A 17,036-nucleotide genomic window follows, 5' to 3' on the forward strand; every position below is an offset into this window, starting at 1 on the left:
TTTTAGTTTTATTGATCTTTGCTATTGTTTTCTTTGTTTCTATTTCATTTATTTCTGCTCTGATCTTTATGATTTCTTTCCTTCTGCTAACTTTGGGTTTTGTTTTTTCTTCTTTCTCTAGTTCCTTTAGGTGTAAGGTTAGATTGTTTATTTGAGATATTTTTTGTTTCTCGAGGTAGACTTATATAGCTATAAACTTCCCTCTTAGAGCTGCTTTTGCTGTATCCCATAGGTTTTGGATCGTCGTGTTTTCATTGTCATTTGTCTCTAGGTATTTTTTGATTTCCTCTTTGATTTCTTCAGTGATCTCTTGGTGATTTAGTAACGTATTGTTTAGCCTCCATGTGTTTGTGTTTTTTCGTTTTTTTTCCCCCTGTAATTGATTTCTAATCTCATAGTGTTGTGGTCAGAAAAGATGCTTGGGGCTTCCCTGGTGGCGCAGTGGTTGAGAGTCCGCCTGCCGATGCAAGGGACATGGGTTCGTGCCCTGGTCCGGGAAGATCCCACATGCTGCAGAGCGGCTGGGCCCGTGAGCCATGGCCGCTGAGCCTGCGCGTCCGGAGCCTGTGCTCTGCAATGGGAGAGGCCACAACAGTGAGAGGCCCGCGTACAGGGAAAAAAAAAAAAAAAAGAAAAGATGCTTGATATGATTTCAGTTTTCTTAAGTTTACTGAGGCTTGATTTGTGACCCAAGATGGGATATATCCTTGAGAATGTTCCGTGCGCACTTGAGAAGAAGGTGTACTCTGCTGTTTTTGGATGGAATGTCCTATAAATATCAATTAAATCTATCTGGTCTGTTGTGTCATTTAAAGCTTCTGTTTCCTTACTTATTTTCATTTTGGATGATCTGTCCATTGGTGTAAGTGAGGTGTTAAAGTCAACCACTATTATTGTTTTACTGTCGATTTCCTCTTTTATAGCTGTTAGCAGTTGCCTCATGTTTTGAGGTGCTCCTTATGTTGGGTGCATATATATATTTATAATTGTTATATCTTCTTCTTGGGTTGATCCTTTGATCATTATGTAGTGTCCTTCCTTGTCTCTTATAACATTCTTTATTTTAAAGTCTATTTTATCTGATATGAGTATTGCTACTCCAGCTTTCTTTTGATTTCCATTTGCATGGAATATCTTTTTCCATCCCCTCACTTTCAGTCTGTATGTGTCCCTAGGTCTGAAGTGGGTCTCTTGTAGACAGCATATATATGGGTCTTGTTTTTGTATTCATTCAGCAAGCCTGTGTGTTTTGGTTGGAGCATTTAATCCATTCACATTTAAGGTAATTATCGATATGTATGTTTCTATGACCATTTTCTTAATTGTTTTGGGTTTGTTTTTGTAGGTCCTTTTCTTCCCTTGTGTTTCCCACTTAGAGAAATTCCCTTAGCATTTGTTGTAGAGCTGGTTTGGTGGTGCTGAATTCTCTTAGCTTTTTCTTGTCTGTATAGCTTTTGATTTCTCCATCGAATCTGAATGAGATCCTTGCCGGGTAGAGTAATCTTGGTTGTAGGTTCTTCCCTTTCCTCACTTTAAGTATATCATGCCACCCCCTTCTGGCTTGTAGAGTTTCTGCTGAGAAATCAGCTGTTAACCTTAGGGGAGTTCCCTTGTATGTTATTTGTCATTTTTCCCTTGCTGCTTTCAATAATTTTTCTTTGTCTTTAATTTTTGCCAATTTGATTACTATGTGTCTCGGCGTGTTTCTCCTTGGGTTTATCCTGTATGGGACTCGCTGTGCTTCCTAGACTTGGGTGGCTATTTCCTTTCCCATGTTAGGGAAGTTTTTGACTATAATCTCTTGAAATATTTTCTCTGGTCCTTTCTGTCTCTCTTCTCCTTCTGGGACCCCTATAATGCGAATGTTGTTTCGTTTAATGTTGTCCCAGAGGTCTCTTAGGCTGTCTTCATTTCTTTTCATTCTTTTTTCTTTATTCTGTTCCGCAGCCATGAATTCCACCATTCTGTCTTCCAGGTCACTTATCCATTCTTCTTCCTCAGTTATTCTGCTATTGATTCCTTCTAGTGTAGTTTTCATTTCAGTTATTGTATTGTTCATCTCTGTTTTTTGTTCTTTCATTCTTTGCTAAACATTTCTTGCATCTTCTCGATCTTTGCCTTCATTCTTTTTCCGAGGTCCTGGATCATCTTCACTGTCATTATTCTCAATTGTTTTTCTGGAAGGTTGCCTATATACACTTCATTTAGTTGTTTTTCCTGGGTTTTATCTTGTTCCTTCATCTGGTACGTAGCCCTCTGCCTTTTCATCCTGTTTATCTTTCTGTGAATGTGGTTTTTGTTCCACAGGCTGCAGGACTGTAGTTCTTCTTGCTTCTGCTGTCTGCCCTCTGGTGGATGATGCTCTCTAAGAGGCTTGATGGGAGGGACTGGTGGTGGGTAGAGCTGGCTGTTGCTCTGGTGGGCAGAGCTCAGTAAAACTTTAATCCACTTGACTGTTGATCAGTAGGGCTGGGTTCCCTCCCTGCTGGTTGTTTGGCCTGAGGCAAGCCAACACTGGAGCCTACCTGGGCTCTTTGGTGGGGCTAATGACAGATCCTGGGAGGGCTCACGCAAAGGTATCCTTCCCAGAACTTCTGCTGTCAGTGTCCTTGTCCCCACAGTGAGCCACAGCCACCCCCTTCCGCCTCTGCAGGAGACCCTCCGACACTAGCAGGTAGGTCTGGTTCAGTCTCCTATGGGGCCACTGCTCTTTCCCCTGGGTCCTGATGCACACACTACTTTGTGTGTGCCCTCCAAGAGTGGAGTCTCTGTTTCCCCCATTCCTGTCGCAGTCCTGCAATCAATTCCCACTAGGCTTCAAAGTCTGATTCTCTAGGAATTCCTCCTCCTGTTGCCAGACCCCCAGGTTGGGAAGCCTGACATGGGGCTCAGAACTTTCACTCCAGTGGTTGGTCTTCTGTGGTATAAGTGTTCTCCAGTCTGTGAGTCACCCACCCACCAGTTATGGGATTTTACTTCACTGTGATTACGCCCTTCCTACCATCTCACTGTGGCTTCTCCTTTGTCTTTGGATGTGGGGTATCTTTTTTGGTGAGTTCCAGTGTCTTCCTGTCGATGATTGTCTAGCAGCTAGTTGTGATTCTGGTGTTCTCGCAAGAGGGAGTGAGAGCACGTCCTTCTAGGCTGCCATCTTGGTTCCTCCCTTTTCTGGGGTTTTATCTTGTTCCTTTATTTTGCGGTATGCAGGCCTCTCACTGTTGTGGCCTCTCCTGTTGCGGAGCACAGGCTCTGGACGCGCAGGCTCAGCGGCCATGGCTCACGGGCCCAGCCGCTCCGCGGCATGTGGGATCTTCCCGGACCGGGGCACGAACCCGTGTCCCCTGCATCGGCAGGCAGACTCTCAACCACTGCGCCACCAGGGAAGCCCTATCTTGTTCCTTTTTTATCTTGTTTCATTTCATTTCACTGAATTTCTTGATTAATCAGACAGCGTGATTGATAGAAGTGAATTTTAGTTTAAGGTTAAGAGTTTATTCAGACATAATAACACATGTAATCATAATACATTAATTAAATGATTAGATAAAACTGAGTGGAGAATTAGATACTTTCTGAATTGAGTAAAGCAGATTAGATTGTGTGAGCCTGTGTAGTATTTCAAAACCAGGAAACAGTAGTAGTCTTTGGGTATTAGCAGCCTTGCTCAGATTACCAGTGATCCTTGATGGTGTTTGCATTCTGAGAGTGGTAACAACTTGTTGGTATGATTTGACCTCCTGTCACTGAATCTATTCCGAGAGATTAATAGATTAGTAATAGTAGTAGTACTAGACACTAACAAAGTCTGTCTTAATTTAAGACAGACTGTTTTTTTTAAACCTTATTTGCTAACCTAAGCATTTAGCGACTAACAAACAAGGTAGAATAATGTCATTCACCTGTCTTCTAAGGGAAACTGTGCTGAGTTGACTTCAGGTTATGGTACAAACACAGCCGTGTGTGTCAAAGGCCAGGGCTTTAAAATATCTTTATACAGTGATCTTTAATTTTAATGATATGCAAATGTAATTTTTACTTTACTGTGTAGTAGAAGTTTAAGTGAACCTGATCATAAGGCAAAGACTCAGATTTCTCAATTTCATAGCTGCCACCTTCCCCCCATCTCGCTTTAATAGTTTGAAATGAAGTTTTAGAATAGTTTTAGTAAAAAGACAACTTTTTTTTTCTTTCAGATAAACTAAAGATTGTTCATCAAGCACATAAATCAAAGGTATGTTCCGTATGTACAGTATCTGGCACACGCATAGGAAGTAATCAATTTTGGTTGACTTAGTGAATAAATGAATGAACACGTGTACTTCTAAAATATTTTCCATTATAATAGCGTTTTTAATTTTGTAGCTACCCTTTGTATAGCCTTACTTTTCCATTAAAGAAAAAAAAAACCTCTTAAGTCATAGTCCTGTTAGAAGATCCTTTAAAAGAAGGTTTTGGGCTTCCCTGGTGGCGCAGTGGTTGAGAGTCTGCCTGCCGAGGCAGAGGACGCGGGTTCGTGACCTGGTCTGGGAGGATCCCACATGCCGTGGAGTGGCTGGGCCCATGAGCCATGGCTGCTGAGCCTGCACGTCCGGAGCCTGTGCTCCGCAGCGGGAGAGGCCACGGCAGTGGCCTGCGTACCACAAGAAAAAAAAAGTGTTAATTTAAAAAAAGCAACATTATATATCAAGTAAATGTGTAACATAAAGTAAGCATAAAACGTGGTAAAATAAATTCAGGCTACATATAAAGGAAGTCAAGTATTATCTGTCAGTCCAATTTCTTTGATTTTCTTAATTCTGTACCAGAAGAAGAGAGCCAAAAGCAGATGAAAATAACGTGTTTCTTTTCTGATTTGACTCTTCTGGTGTATAAGAGAAGGCCCCGGACTGTGGCTCTTGGGAACAGACCTATTCGTTCCACAGAGGACATGGCCTTCCCCAAAAGAGGACTGATTAGTTATGTGTTTATAGTATATTTCCATTTCTGTTTTCTTACTTTTTTAGAGTGATGTTTTTATGTTTGCTTCTCATACAGATAGACCAGAGTGATCTTTTTCTTGATCCTCAGTGACCTTGTGTAGACTTCTCATTAAAGTAATAACCTTCTCTATTATACAGAGTACTCAAGGACAAGGGACTGTATCTTATTCTTCATATCTCCAATTCCTAGCACAATGCCTCATTCGTAGGAGTGTTTCCATAACAATTTTTGAAGGAAGTATTTTATGAATTCATTTAATTTCATTCTCTTCTCTAGTCATAGATGCCCTCCATAAACTCAATCAGCTTTGAAATAAACGTATAACAAAAGATCATAAAGTAGTTGGCCTGAGGGTACGTCTGTTGACTATGAATTAGTAACTCAAAAACATTTTTTTTCTGATGGCTTAAAACAACACACATTTATTCTCTTATAGTTCTGGAAGTCAGAAATCTGAAATCAGTTTCCCTGGGCTAAAATCAAGCTGGGTCTTTCCAGTAACTTTATTTTTTTATAGCAAGGATTATATACACAAATTTGACAGTATCCATTGTCAAACACTTTAGAATTTAGTGCTTGTGTGTGTCTGGGACTGTGGTGTGGGATCTGTACTTTGTATCGATGGTAGAATTGTATCTGTCCACAGACTCCATCCACTTTCTCTTCTCCAAGCCAGGACCCTTTACAACCTTGTCCCTAAAACGTGGAGAGTAGGAAGCTTGGTCTGATTATAGAAGGGAAATATATAAAATGAAGTCAAAATGAAACAGTATGCTCTTTGAAAAGGTTGTCATTCTCCATTCAGTATTGCATTTTTACATCACTGAGCTCATGTTTCCTAAAAGGAATAATAAGTAAATTATTCCTGTATCCTTAATGAAGACCTAGTTCATAATATTCAAATAATCAGTATTATTACATTTTTAAAAAAATCAGGAAAATTTCCTGCTATAGTTGGAAATATCTTAGAATTGTTTCTTATATTTAAAACATATTTTCCATCTTGGCATGTTAGAGTTGAAAAATTAGGGCCTATTTTTTAGTTGAACAATATATTTACTTAAAGAAAAAGTCCTAGAACAAATTACATCACTTAGAATGTTTCTGGAATCTGGCTTTATAAACTTTCATCTAAACCATAATCATTCTAGTTAAGTACAGACTATATACTCCAGAGATGGTTCTTTAAATTTCCTCTTTAACTTTTGTAAGGAAGAAGTCAATATATTTTCACAGATATGGTTTTAAGACTTAAAAATTTTACCCACATGTCCTCATTTGTGCCTTTTCCAACTACCAGACGTTTTTCTCATTTTTCCATCTGCATTCTACTCTTCATTTGCAGGGCCTATAAGCATCACTGGCCCAGACTGTCAGTTTTCCAACACATCTGTAATTTTAATCTCCTTCCTTAGCCAAAGAGAGAGACTTCCAAATAACTCCTGTATCTTAATGAACTTGTTCACGAAAGGCATTTTCCCCATTTCCCGAATTTTCTAGGTCCAAAGACTTTCTTAATTACAATTACCAGGTATACACAGAAATTTCTTGCCATCACAATAAAAAGGTGACTGGATACCTTCCTACTAGAGCCTCCTGTTCAGATGATGAGCTCAGTGTTTATTGAATGAATCAATAGTTACAAATAATTACCATAATATGATTAATTTTTTATCAAGAAAATGTATTTGTGTGTCTGTGTGTGTATTTTGATTATAATCAGTAGGCTACTTGTAAAGTCATAATTCCTATCAAAAAGATTTGAAAGAAAAGCCATAATTTCTATCTTATATTTTGTGAGTTTGAAAACCAGATAGCTATCCTTGTTAAAAGTTTATGAAAGGAAGAAGTCACACTCTGGAATAAACTTAGTAATAAATATGCAAGATCTTTAAGAAGAGGACTTTAAAATGCCAGTGAGGGTGTTCAGTTGTCCAGACTCATTGAGCTGAACTTCTCTTAAGATCTATGCATTTTCTTTATGTGAAATTCTACCTCAATTTAACAAAAAAGTAAAGCATGTAAAGAGGGGTACAAGATGAGACTTAAGTGGAAATATTAGGATATTTGGATGGGAAGATGCAACAGCAAGAAGATGTCAGTTCTCTCATAGTTAATTTACAAATTTAATGCCACCCAAATAAAATTTTACAGTTGTGTGTATATATGTATTTATATATATATGTGTGTGTGTGTGTGTGTGTGTGTAGATGTGTGTGTGTAGATGTGTGTGTATATATATATATATATATATATATATGAGCTAAAGAAACTGATTATAAAACTAACATGCAAAAAATAAATAATGAAGAATAGTCAGAAAAAAGAGAAATGAAAGTGACTAACCCTGGCACATATTAAGACATTTTATAAAACTATACTAGTTAAAACGGTGTGGTACTGTCACATGAACTGTTAGTTCAATGGCACAGAATTAGAAGCCCCCAAATAGACCTAATTATATATAGGAATTTAATATATATTAAATATTGCATTTCAAATTTATGGAGAAAATATGGAGGATTCAGTAAATGTTATTGGAACAACTAGGTAGACATCTAGAAAACAGTTAAATTGAATCCATATCCTTTTCTTTATGCCAAAATAAATACTCATTGGGTTAATGACATAAATCTAAGATGAAACCCATAGGTGAGGGTAGAAATGAAATAGATTAACATGAGTGGATAATTTGTTCAGGCCACGTGATGGGTACAGGAGGATTCATTGTACTATTCTGTATACATTGTATGTTTGAAATTCTCTATGATTAAAAGTTTAAAAGATGAGATTAATTAAAATATTTGAAGTAAACATGGAATTTTAAAAGTAATCTTAGACTGAAGGTCGAAATAGGATAGGAAAATAAAAGATTGATACATTTTACTTTATTCATTAATTTATTCAGCAGACATTCAGCACCTTCTTTTTAAAAAAAGGCACTATAAGAAAAATGAAGGAACAACTGAAAAACTGAGAGAAAAATTTCTAACTTATATTACAGAAAAGGCCTAATTTTACAATTCCATTTAAAAAATTATCCTACAAGTTTCTTAAAAAATAGAAAATATTCAAAGCTTTACTTAAAATAAATACAAATTAAGACTATACTTAATTTATATCTGCTGGATTGGCAGAGATCAAAAGATTTTGATAATACACCATGTTGGTGAAGGTGTGGGAAACAGGGACTCTCAGTGATGGGTAGCATTGGTATAAATGGGTACTGCTTCTTTGGAGAGTAATTTGGCGGTATCTGTCAAAATAAAAATTGCCCTTACTCTCTGACTCAACTGTTCTACTTCTAGGAATTTATCTTACAGATAAAACTTATGCAAAATAATATACGTACAAGGATATTTGTTGCAGGATTGTGTATGGTAGGAAGAGATAGGAAACAACCTGAATGTCCATCAATAGGGACAGAGAGGGAGAGTTAATACTTTCATTGGAATATGCTGCAACTTTGATAAATTATGAGGCAGCTCTTACACTGATTTTGAATGACTTTAAGATATTTTAAGAGATAAAAGTAAGGTGTTAGAACACAGCATATAATATGCCACTATTTGTGTGAAAAAGTTTACATGCACATCTCCACCTGCATGTACACACACAGGGACAGTCTCTGGAAGGATACATAAGAATTAGCACAAATTCTCTGGAGAAGAACTAGTTGGATGGGGTTGGGAGGAGACTACTTCTCACTCTGTCCATATGTACTTGGAGAATTTTGTATTGTGAGTACGTATTACCTATTCTAAAATGATTTTTTTAGGCCTTTCCTGGTGCTCCAGTGGTTAAGACTCCACACTCCCAATGCAGGAGGCCTGGGTTCAATCCCTGGTCAGGGAACTAGATCCCACATGCTGCAAAACTAAAGACCCTGCAGCCTGCAACGAAGATCCCGTGTGCAGCATGGAGCGTCCTGTGTGCTGCAACTAAGGCCTGGTGCAGCCAAATAAATAAATATTTAATTAATTGATTAATTAATGATTTCTTTAGTGAAGTTTTTTTTCCCTCTTTTAATCTGTGTGTTTTGGAGTTTAAGCCCCTGTGCTCTCTAGTGAGTGAAGCTTTGGAGCATGGCTTCTGGGTCAGCTCTTTTGGCTGCTGAGAGGCCTTATTGTTGAGCCTCCCTCTCAGCCATATTCTAGAAAGAGAATCCGTCACTAAACAGCTGCGTTCTGGTTGACAGGTGGTACTATGTGCCCAACTAGTGCTCACTACTAGGTGCTGTTTAGGGGCAGATAGGAACCCTCCTGTATTTATGATGTGTGAATAGCACTGGAGAGCAATCCCATCTACCCCCACCCCAAGTCACACGAGAAATGTTAGTTAACGTGACATGGGACCAAGTGTTGGTTAGCAAGGTGTTTAGATATGCGGACTTTCAGCAGAGGCAAATTTGCTTCTCTCAGAAGTCAGACTGTTTTTGTTTTTGCAAAAACAGAAATATAGACCAATGGAACAGGATAGAAAGCCCAGAGATAAACCCACGTACCTATGATCAACTAATCTATGACAAAGGAGGCAAGGATATACAATGGAGAAAAGACAGCCTCTTCAATAAATGGTGCTGGGGAAACTGGACAATTACATGTAAAAGAATAAATTAGAACACTCCCCAACACCATACACAAAAATAAACTCAAAATGGATTTGAGACCTAAATGTAAGACCGGACACTATAAAACTCTTAGAGGAAAGCACAGGAAGAACACTCTTTGACAGAAATCACAGCAAGATCTTTTTTGAGCCACCTCCCAGAGTAATGGAAATAAAAACAAAAATAAACAAATGGGACCAAATGAAACTTCAAAGCTTTTGCAAAGCAAACTACAAACAAGACGAAAAGACAACCCTCAGAATGGGAGAAAATATTTGCAAACGAATCAACAGACAAAGGATTAATCTCCAAAATATATAAACAGCTCATGCAGTTCAATATTAAAAAAACAAACAGCCCAATCAAATAATGGGCAGAAGACCTAAGTAGACATTTCTCCAAAGAAGACATACAGATGGCCAAGAGGCACATGAAAACTGCTCAGCATCACTAATTATTAGAGAAATGCAAGTCAAAACTGCAGTGAGGTATCACCTCACACCAGTCAGAACGGCATCTACAAACAACAAATGCTGGAGAGGGTGTGGAGAAAAGGGAACCCTCTTGCACTGTCGGTGGGAATGTATACTGATACAGCCACTATGGTAAACAGTATGGAGGTTCCTTAAAAAACGAAAAATAGAATTACCATATGACCCAGCAATCCCACTACTGGGCATATACCCTGAGAAAATCATAATTCAAAAAGACACATGCACCCCAATATTCATTGCAGCACTATTTACAATAGCCAGGTCATGGAAGCAACCTAAATGCCCATCAACAGACGAATGGATAAAGAAGATGTGGTACATATATACAATGGAATATTACTCAGCCATAAAAAGGAATGAAACTGGGTCATTTGTTGAGACGTGGATGAATCTAGAGTCTGTAATACAGAGTGAAGTAAGTCAGAAAGAGAAAAACAAATATCGTGTATTAACGCATGTATGTGGAACCTAGAAAAATGGTACAGATGAACCGGTTTGCAGGGCAGAAGTTGAGACACAGATGTAGAGAACAAACGTATGGACACCAAGGGGGGAAAGCCGTGGGGGGCGGTGGTGGTGTGATGAATTGGGAGATTGGGATTGACATGTATACACTGATGTGTATAAAATGGATGACTAATAAAAGCCTGCTGTATAAAAAAATAAATAAAATTAAAAAAAAAAAAGACTGGCCAAAGCTGGAACCTCAGCCTCCTGGCTGACTAGCCACATACTCTGGGCCTATATCTTAACCTCTCTGACTCCTGGATTATTGTGAGGATGTGATGATGATAACAGAACAGTGACAGCTAGCAGTACTCCCTGTGTGGCTGACACTGTCCTGGGGGTTTTATATGCTTCATCTCTTTTCATCCTCTCCACAGGGTAGTAAGAAGATGCATCCCTCCCCCTACTTTTTTTGTTTTTTAACAGATGAGCACATAAGAGCACCTCTAAGAGAGGTTTGTTTGTTGAGACCTCTAAGAGATGGTTGTTGAGACCACGCAGCTGGATGCTGGTGGAACCTGAATTTTCACCCAGATCCAGCTCCAAAGCTCTGTGTTCTAGCACTGTCTCCCCAGTGCTTTATGGAGTGTGTGCATTTAGCAGGTACTCACTGAGTATCTGTTCACTTCTCTCCCTACAATGATGGGAGCAGAATGTAAATTATTGCTGTGACCCAAAGTAACAATTCAGTTGTCTTTGAGGAATCTTACCAAGTATGAAACACATATAAGTACTGGTAAAATGCAGATTTTCTTTCTTTCTAGACAAATGAACTTGTGTTGAGTTTGGAAGATGATGACAGACTCCTGTTAAAAGAAGACAGCACCCTGAAAGCAGCTGGAATCGGTGAGAAAGAGTGTGTGTGCCCTGTAGAGTTGGAGGGGGCCCTGGCTTTCCTGGCCTGTATGGTGACACCTGGCTGATTATATTTGGGTAACTTAATGCAGTGTAAATGGTATCCTTGGTGCTGTTTACACTACCTTATGATTATTCAGAGGAGGAGGACAAGAGTGATGTAGATTCACATCATTTGACTCAGGGAAGTAGATATCTGCTCTCCAAACATTCAGAATGCAAATAGTTCTTTCTAGAAGGTATGCTCAGAATTCTGCAGAGGGTTATTTTAAGTGATTGACAGGTTATTACTCACTTCATAACCTACATACTCATATCAGCATCATTTGAACAGATAGTTTAAGAGAATAGGGCTTGGTAGAACTCATGCGGAATAATGAAGTGAGATGTTGTTTGTATAACATGCAGCGTACTTTCTGATAGTCATCCAGATCACTCTGGGCCGACCAAGTCATGAAATTTCAAATAGGAGCCTAGTGTGCACAGTTGAAAAATTGCCTGATTTAGCCTTTCAACTTGGAATACGCATGTAGTTTTAGTTTAAAGAAGTGCTGTGTGACATGTTTTATGACCATTAGATGTCACTATAATTCTACTTATGTGTACACTCACAAATGATGTGGCAGTTGGATGAAGTTTGTAAGAATGATGTGAGCAGTTGAAGGCATTATGCCTCTGACATGCCTTTGTGGTCAGTGACTCTAATGAAACAGCACAAATCATACTTACTTTCTAATTTTTTTATATTGCACTGGTTAAGGAGCACTCTAAGGTTCATGAAGTCCATGTTAGGAAGCCTTAAATTTTTTTGACAGGTGTTTTATTGAGTTATTTTAGTCACATCTGTCAGGAATTCATTTTTAAATGACACATGTGGCTAAAGTGGGTTCCTGACATATCTTCCAATTTAAATATGATTTTAAATACCATGTTGTATAACCTCAGACTTGTTTACTGTGTTTAAGTCTACACTGTTGGCTAGATTCAGTGTCTTTCCTTATTGTGAATACATAAGATTGATTGCTGTTATTTGGAAAAACAATTTTCAATTTGGCATTTATTTCTTCAATTGCTATTATATTATTATAGCAGGTGGCACTTAACAACTGCTTGTTGTTAAGCATAAAACTATAATTAGTATAATAGACTGGTACTGATATAGGAATTGACAGATAGCTCCATGGAAAAGACTGGAAAATCCAAAAACCAACTAAAAGAAATTTCACAGAATAACAAAATTTTGACATCTCAGATAAGTGGGGGAAAGAATGAAGTAGCCAGAAAATGTTGGGCCCCTTGTGAAAACATTTGGGAAAATCAAATTTAAATTCTTAGTCTTCATTCCAAAATAAATTCTCTATAGGTTAAATGTGATAATGTAAAAAAATTTTCTTAAATGTAGGTCAGTAGTTTCATAATCTTGGGGAGAAGGGCATGCCCTTAGAAAGGGCATGCCTTTGAGGCCAGAAGCCATAAAGCTGGGAGAAATGATAGATTTGACCACATAGAGTTAAACGAGAGGCAATAAACTGTGAAAAAATATTTGTAGCATATATGACAAAGAAAAAGTTATTAGCCTGACTTTATAAAGAGGTCTTATATAATTAGTATAAAAAGGAGAAATAAATTCTACTAATAGAAGAAATAGCTAACATAAAAAATAGTTCAGCCTTATTAGAAATGAGAGAAATGCACATGAAAATAGATACTATTTTATGTAGTTTTCTACTCTAGTGGTTAAGAATTAGAGGCTGGAGTCAGAGTGCTTGGGTTCACAGCTTGACTCTGCCACTTACTGTCTAGGCGACCTTCCACGAGCAGTGATTATAAGACTAGCAGACGTGAAGAACAGTGGTAGTATCTGAGGGAGTGTTAGGAAATGAATGTTCTCTCGTACTATTGTTCGGAAGCTGTATTACCTCTAACTTTGTGTAGGTCAGTTTGACCAGTAAGACTTTCTCAAACTTGATTTTCTGTCATATCTATTACCAAGCCAACAGAAGTGCTTCCTCAACTCTGTGACTCCCCCCAGGTTGTGATATGCCTTCTGAGGTGTTCTCTCTCACCTTCTCTGTTTGGGATTCATTGATGTAGAGCTTTGTTTATTGAATGGAAATAGACTATATTGTGTGATACGATTACTATTTTAAAATGTATGTGTTTACATGTCTGTATATGTATATGGAGAAAAGATCATATGCTAAAATTATAGAAATGGTTTCTCTCTGGGTGGTGGCATTGCCAGTAATTAATCTTTTTCCCTTTATTCTCCACATTATCTAATTGTTCTTATATTGATAATTTAAACTTTTTTCTACTCTTTACGTGTATTACTTGTAAAGTGAGGACCCAATTTTAAGGAATACACTCCTAAATTTGGAGAAAATTGGTTTGAATGAAGGCTCCACATTTTGCTTGCTTTGTGACCTGGAAGCCATTTAGCCTCTCTGAACTTCTACTTTGATTTCTGTAAAACAAAACGGAAATAATTAAACCTATTTCAGAGGGTTGTCATGGGTTGAATAAAAGAATGTGTATGAAAGCATCTAGAGCAATGCATGTAAAGGCCCTCAAAAATACTTAGTTTATTTGGAAGCCATTTTGGAGAAAGCAATTGGCAAATGTTTTGAATTTGTTAAAACATTAAGTTGTTGGTTTAATTGTTATTAATTTCAGACTTAAGTAACGAACCACCTATAAAGGTGTAAATCAAATCCCTCTTTTTGTCATTCTTGTTTTAAGGCCATAGATCTTAGATCAGCATCAGATCCTTTTTGTGGGTTCTCCACTGGTTTCAGGGTGGTGCTTCAAACTGCTCTCCTGCCATGGCAAGCCTGCAGCCCTGCCTGAGGGTGACTTTGGTCCCTGTGGGGAGTGATCCCCTCTCCTGCATGTTCCCCTTTGTTGCCTAGAGCAGTGCAAAAAATTCTAAGCGCAAGTAGATGGTAAAAGTGATACTTAAAGTGTGTGATTTTTCTAGGGAATTTTCCCTCCCTTGGTGCCGTGCCTGGTTAGGGTTTTAAGAGGTTTAAGAGAAAAATTCTAAGTCATCACTCTCCCCTTTTACCACTTGATCTTGCGGTAGAGCTGTCACTCTGCTATCACAGCCAATTGCCATGGGAATAAAGCCAATGTAACAAATGTATCATTAGGACTTTTCTGTAAAAACCATGAAAGGAAAAGAAAGACTGTGAGGGGGGAAATTAGGGGAACAAACTGGTTTGAAGATTTCTTTTCTCACCGAGAAATTCTCTGGCCTTTTATCTACATTGCAGATCCCAATTGTATATTCTGCCTACGCTTGACGTCCAGGGAAGTTTTTGCTTGTGGATTTAGTTCTAAAATACATAAATAAAAAGATTTGCTTTGTGGAAGGAAGAAGGCCTTACCTAGAATTATTATTTATAATTTAAAGATTTTCATCTTGTTATTAACAATTGTGGTTTTATGGACTAATTCCCCTAAGTAATAAATTTGTGTGTTAAATATTTTTGGGGTTATATTTTATGTCTTTCATTTCGCTACATTCTACTGCTGCTATCTTTTGAATCTTCTCTGGTTTAGGAAAGAAACTGGGGTAGGGTAACTCTTCTAAAGTCAGTTATGTTTTATTGGAAATATTTTAAAACAAGATACAGGCGGCCAAACCATAAGTGCTCATCTGTGGGAAGAGTTTGCATCAAGCCAGATCTTGTAATAATTCCCACACTCCCTTGTGGTTTGTTTTCATCTGGTGTGTCACTCCTCTTGTGTCATCTTGTGTGTCACTCCTGTTGTCTGCCCACAACCAGTACCCAGTCTTTGTGCCTAGCACCTCGGGGTGATCTTGGAGAAGCAGCTCATATTATAGGATTCCTTGGCTCCCACTTCTTTATCAGGATCATATTTGATTTGTGTTTCCTGAAGGTTTGGGTCCCTTTCCCATTCTCTTTTTGGTAGTAATATCTTGGGGCATACATGCTTTTCTCCTTTGACAGCGCGTTAAACTAGCTGTTCACGTTAACATCATAACAGCGATGGTCTGGTACTCAATTAAGTAGGTGGTGGGACCAGGGAATTTGAGATCCCAGAGCAAGAGGGTCAGAAGGAACCTCCCAGACATGTTTCTTCCCTTTTTGCCCTCCCCTCGCTGTTGTGGAAATCCCAGTGTCCAGTCTATCAAAGGTCAGATTCATTTTACTATTTTGTTTTCTTCAAACTAGTTTGAAATCTTCTCTGCCGGCTTGAAAACAGATGCTCAAGCAGCTACGAAATAAAAAGACATAGTAGCTTGGAACTATCTGTTGGATTGTTGACCTCCCTTGGTGAAAAGTTAAAAATATAACTCAGCAGAGAGCATGGTTTTGAATGATTTGTAGATTAGGATTTTGTGAAACTTGAAAGGATGGGGTATAGTCCTGGACCAGGGGAGAGGGTGAAACTTTGTCCTTTTGGTCTCAAATTGCTGCAGAAATCACACCTGGCCCTTCATGGTTTTTTTGTTTCTGTTTTTGTTTTTGCCAATAATCTGCAGTTATTTTCACATTACAGCCCGCCCGATGATAGTCTGCCCTGATCGTGAATTACCTGTACTGCAGTCAGGATGCATGTCTCAGTCTCTTTCCTCAGATGACAGTTGCTGTGCTGCGCACGACTTTGGTACTGACTGGTACAAGCCTAGGGATTTAGAAACTATACACTAAATCCTTGTTGGTAGGCGAGTTTTTTGAAATAAGTTAGTTGAGGAGTTTAAGTACATTGCACTTAATTTTTCTTGAGATTTTACATTTAAAATTGGTTTTTCTTGGGCTTCCCTGGTGGCGCAGTGGTTGGGAGTCCACCTGCCGATGCAGGGGACACGGGTTTGTGCCCCGGTCCGGGAGGATCCCGCATGCCGCGGAGCGGCTGGGCCCGTGAGCCCATGGCCGCTGAGCCTGCACGTCTGGAGCCTGTGCTCCGCAATGGGAGAGGCCACCACAGTGAGAGGCCCGCGTAGCCCCCCCCCCAAAAAAAATACAACTGTGAATAAGACAGACAAGATTGTTGACCAATGAAAATGTAACAATTTAATTAAAGAGTAGTTGTAAAAAAAAATTGGTTTTTCTTATATTTAAAAAATTTGAAGTCATTATTTTCCTGTTCAAGGTGTATATATGTGTATTTTATAATGGAAACTTTAAAAAATTCTTAATTATTAATTTCATATCCAACATGTGATGTCCTAGCTTGCGTTCATTTTATTAAACTTGAAAGTCAGTATTAAAATGAACCACAGATGTATTTGGAGAGTTCTTACTTGAGTTCATTTGATAGTAAGACAGAGGGATGAGCTGGAGTGTATTTGTTGGATTTGAGAATGCACATTCATTTCAGATTCACGTGCCACAGCACTGTGCACCTGAGTGCACTGCCGCCTGCGGCACGTTTAATTTGAACTCAGGTGCCCTAGGGGACCGGCATGTGGGAAACTTCCCGAGGGTTCTTCTGGAGCCACTTTAAATAGAATTCAGGAAGCAGGAATTTAAGGGATAATGGTGGAAACGGTGGCATGTAGAGGTTTTGAAAGTCGTTCGTTATTTGTTTTCATTTTAATTGGCAAGTAAATGTGCAGT

General features: G+C 38.5%; 2 protein-coding genes across 10 annotated transcripts in view; one reads left to right on the plus strand and one right to left on the minus strand.

Moving 5' to 3' along the window:
* The window catches only part of LOC309809566 (UPF0538 protein C2orf76 homolog), a 97,171-nt gene that overhangs the window by 72,458 nt on the left and 7,677 nt on the right, over positions 1-17,036 (plus strand). For 7 of the 9 annotated variants that reach the window (XM_082630787.1, XM_082630788.1, XM_082630792.1 and 4 more), the window contains 3 exons: positions 4,194-4,231; positions 11,355-11,436; positions 14,721-16,576. In XM_082630787.1, the coding sequence (XP_082486913.1) occupies positions 4,194-4,231; positions 11,355-11,436; positions 14,721-14,800 (200 nt within the window). In that variant the 3' untranslated portion in view covers positions 14,801-16,576. Of the gene's footprint in view, positions 1-4,193; positions 4,232-11,354; positions 11,437-14,720; positions 16,577-17,036 lie in introns of those variants that run through there. The other 2 variants (XR_014294872.1, XM_082630794.1) reach the window with 1 other exon arrangement.
* The window catches only part of STEAP3 (STEAP3 metalloreductase), a 102,238-nt gene that overhangs the window by 5,269 nt on the left and 79,933 nt on the right, over positions 1-17,036 (minus strand). The window lies entirely within an intron of this gene.

The sequence above is a fragment of the Mesoplodon mirus genome (genome assembly GCF_964341445.2).
Source record: "Mesoplodon mirus genome assembly, chromosome: 8".
Classification (NCBI taxonomy): Eukaryota; Metazoa; Chordata; class Mammalia; order Artiodactyla; family Ziphiidae; genus Mesoplodon; species Mesoplodon mirus.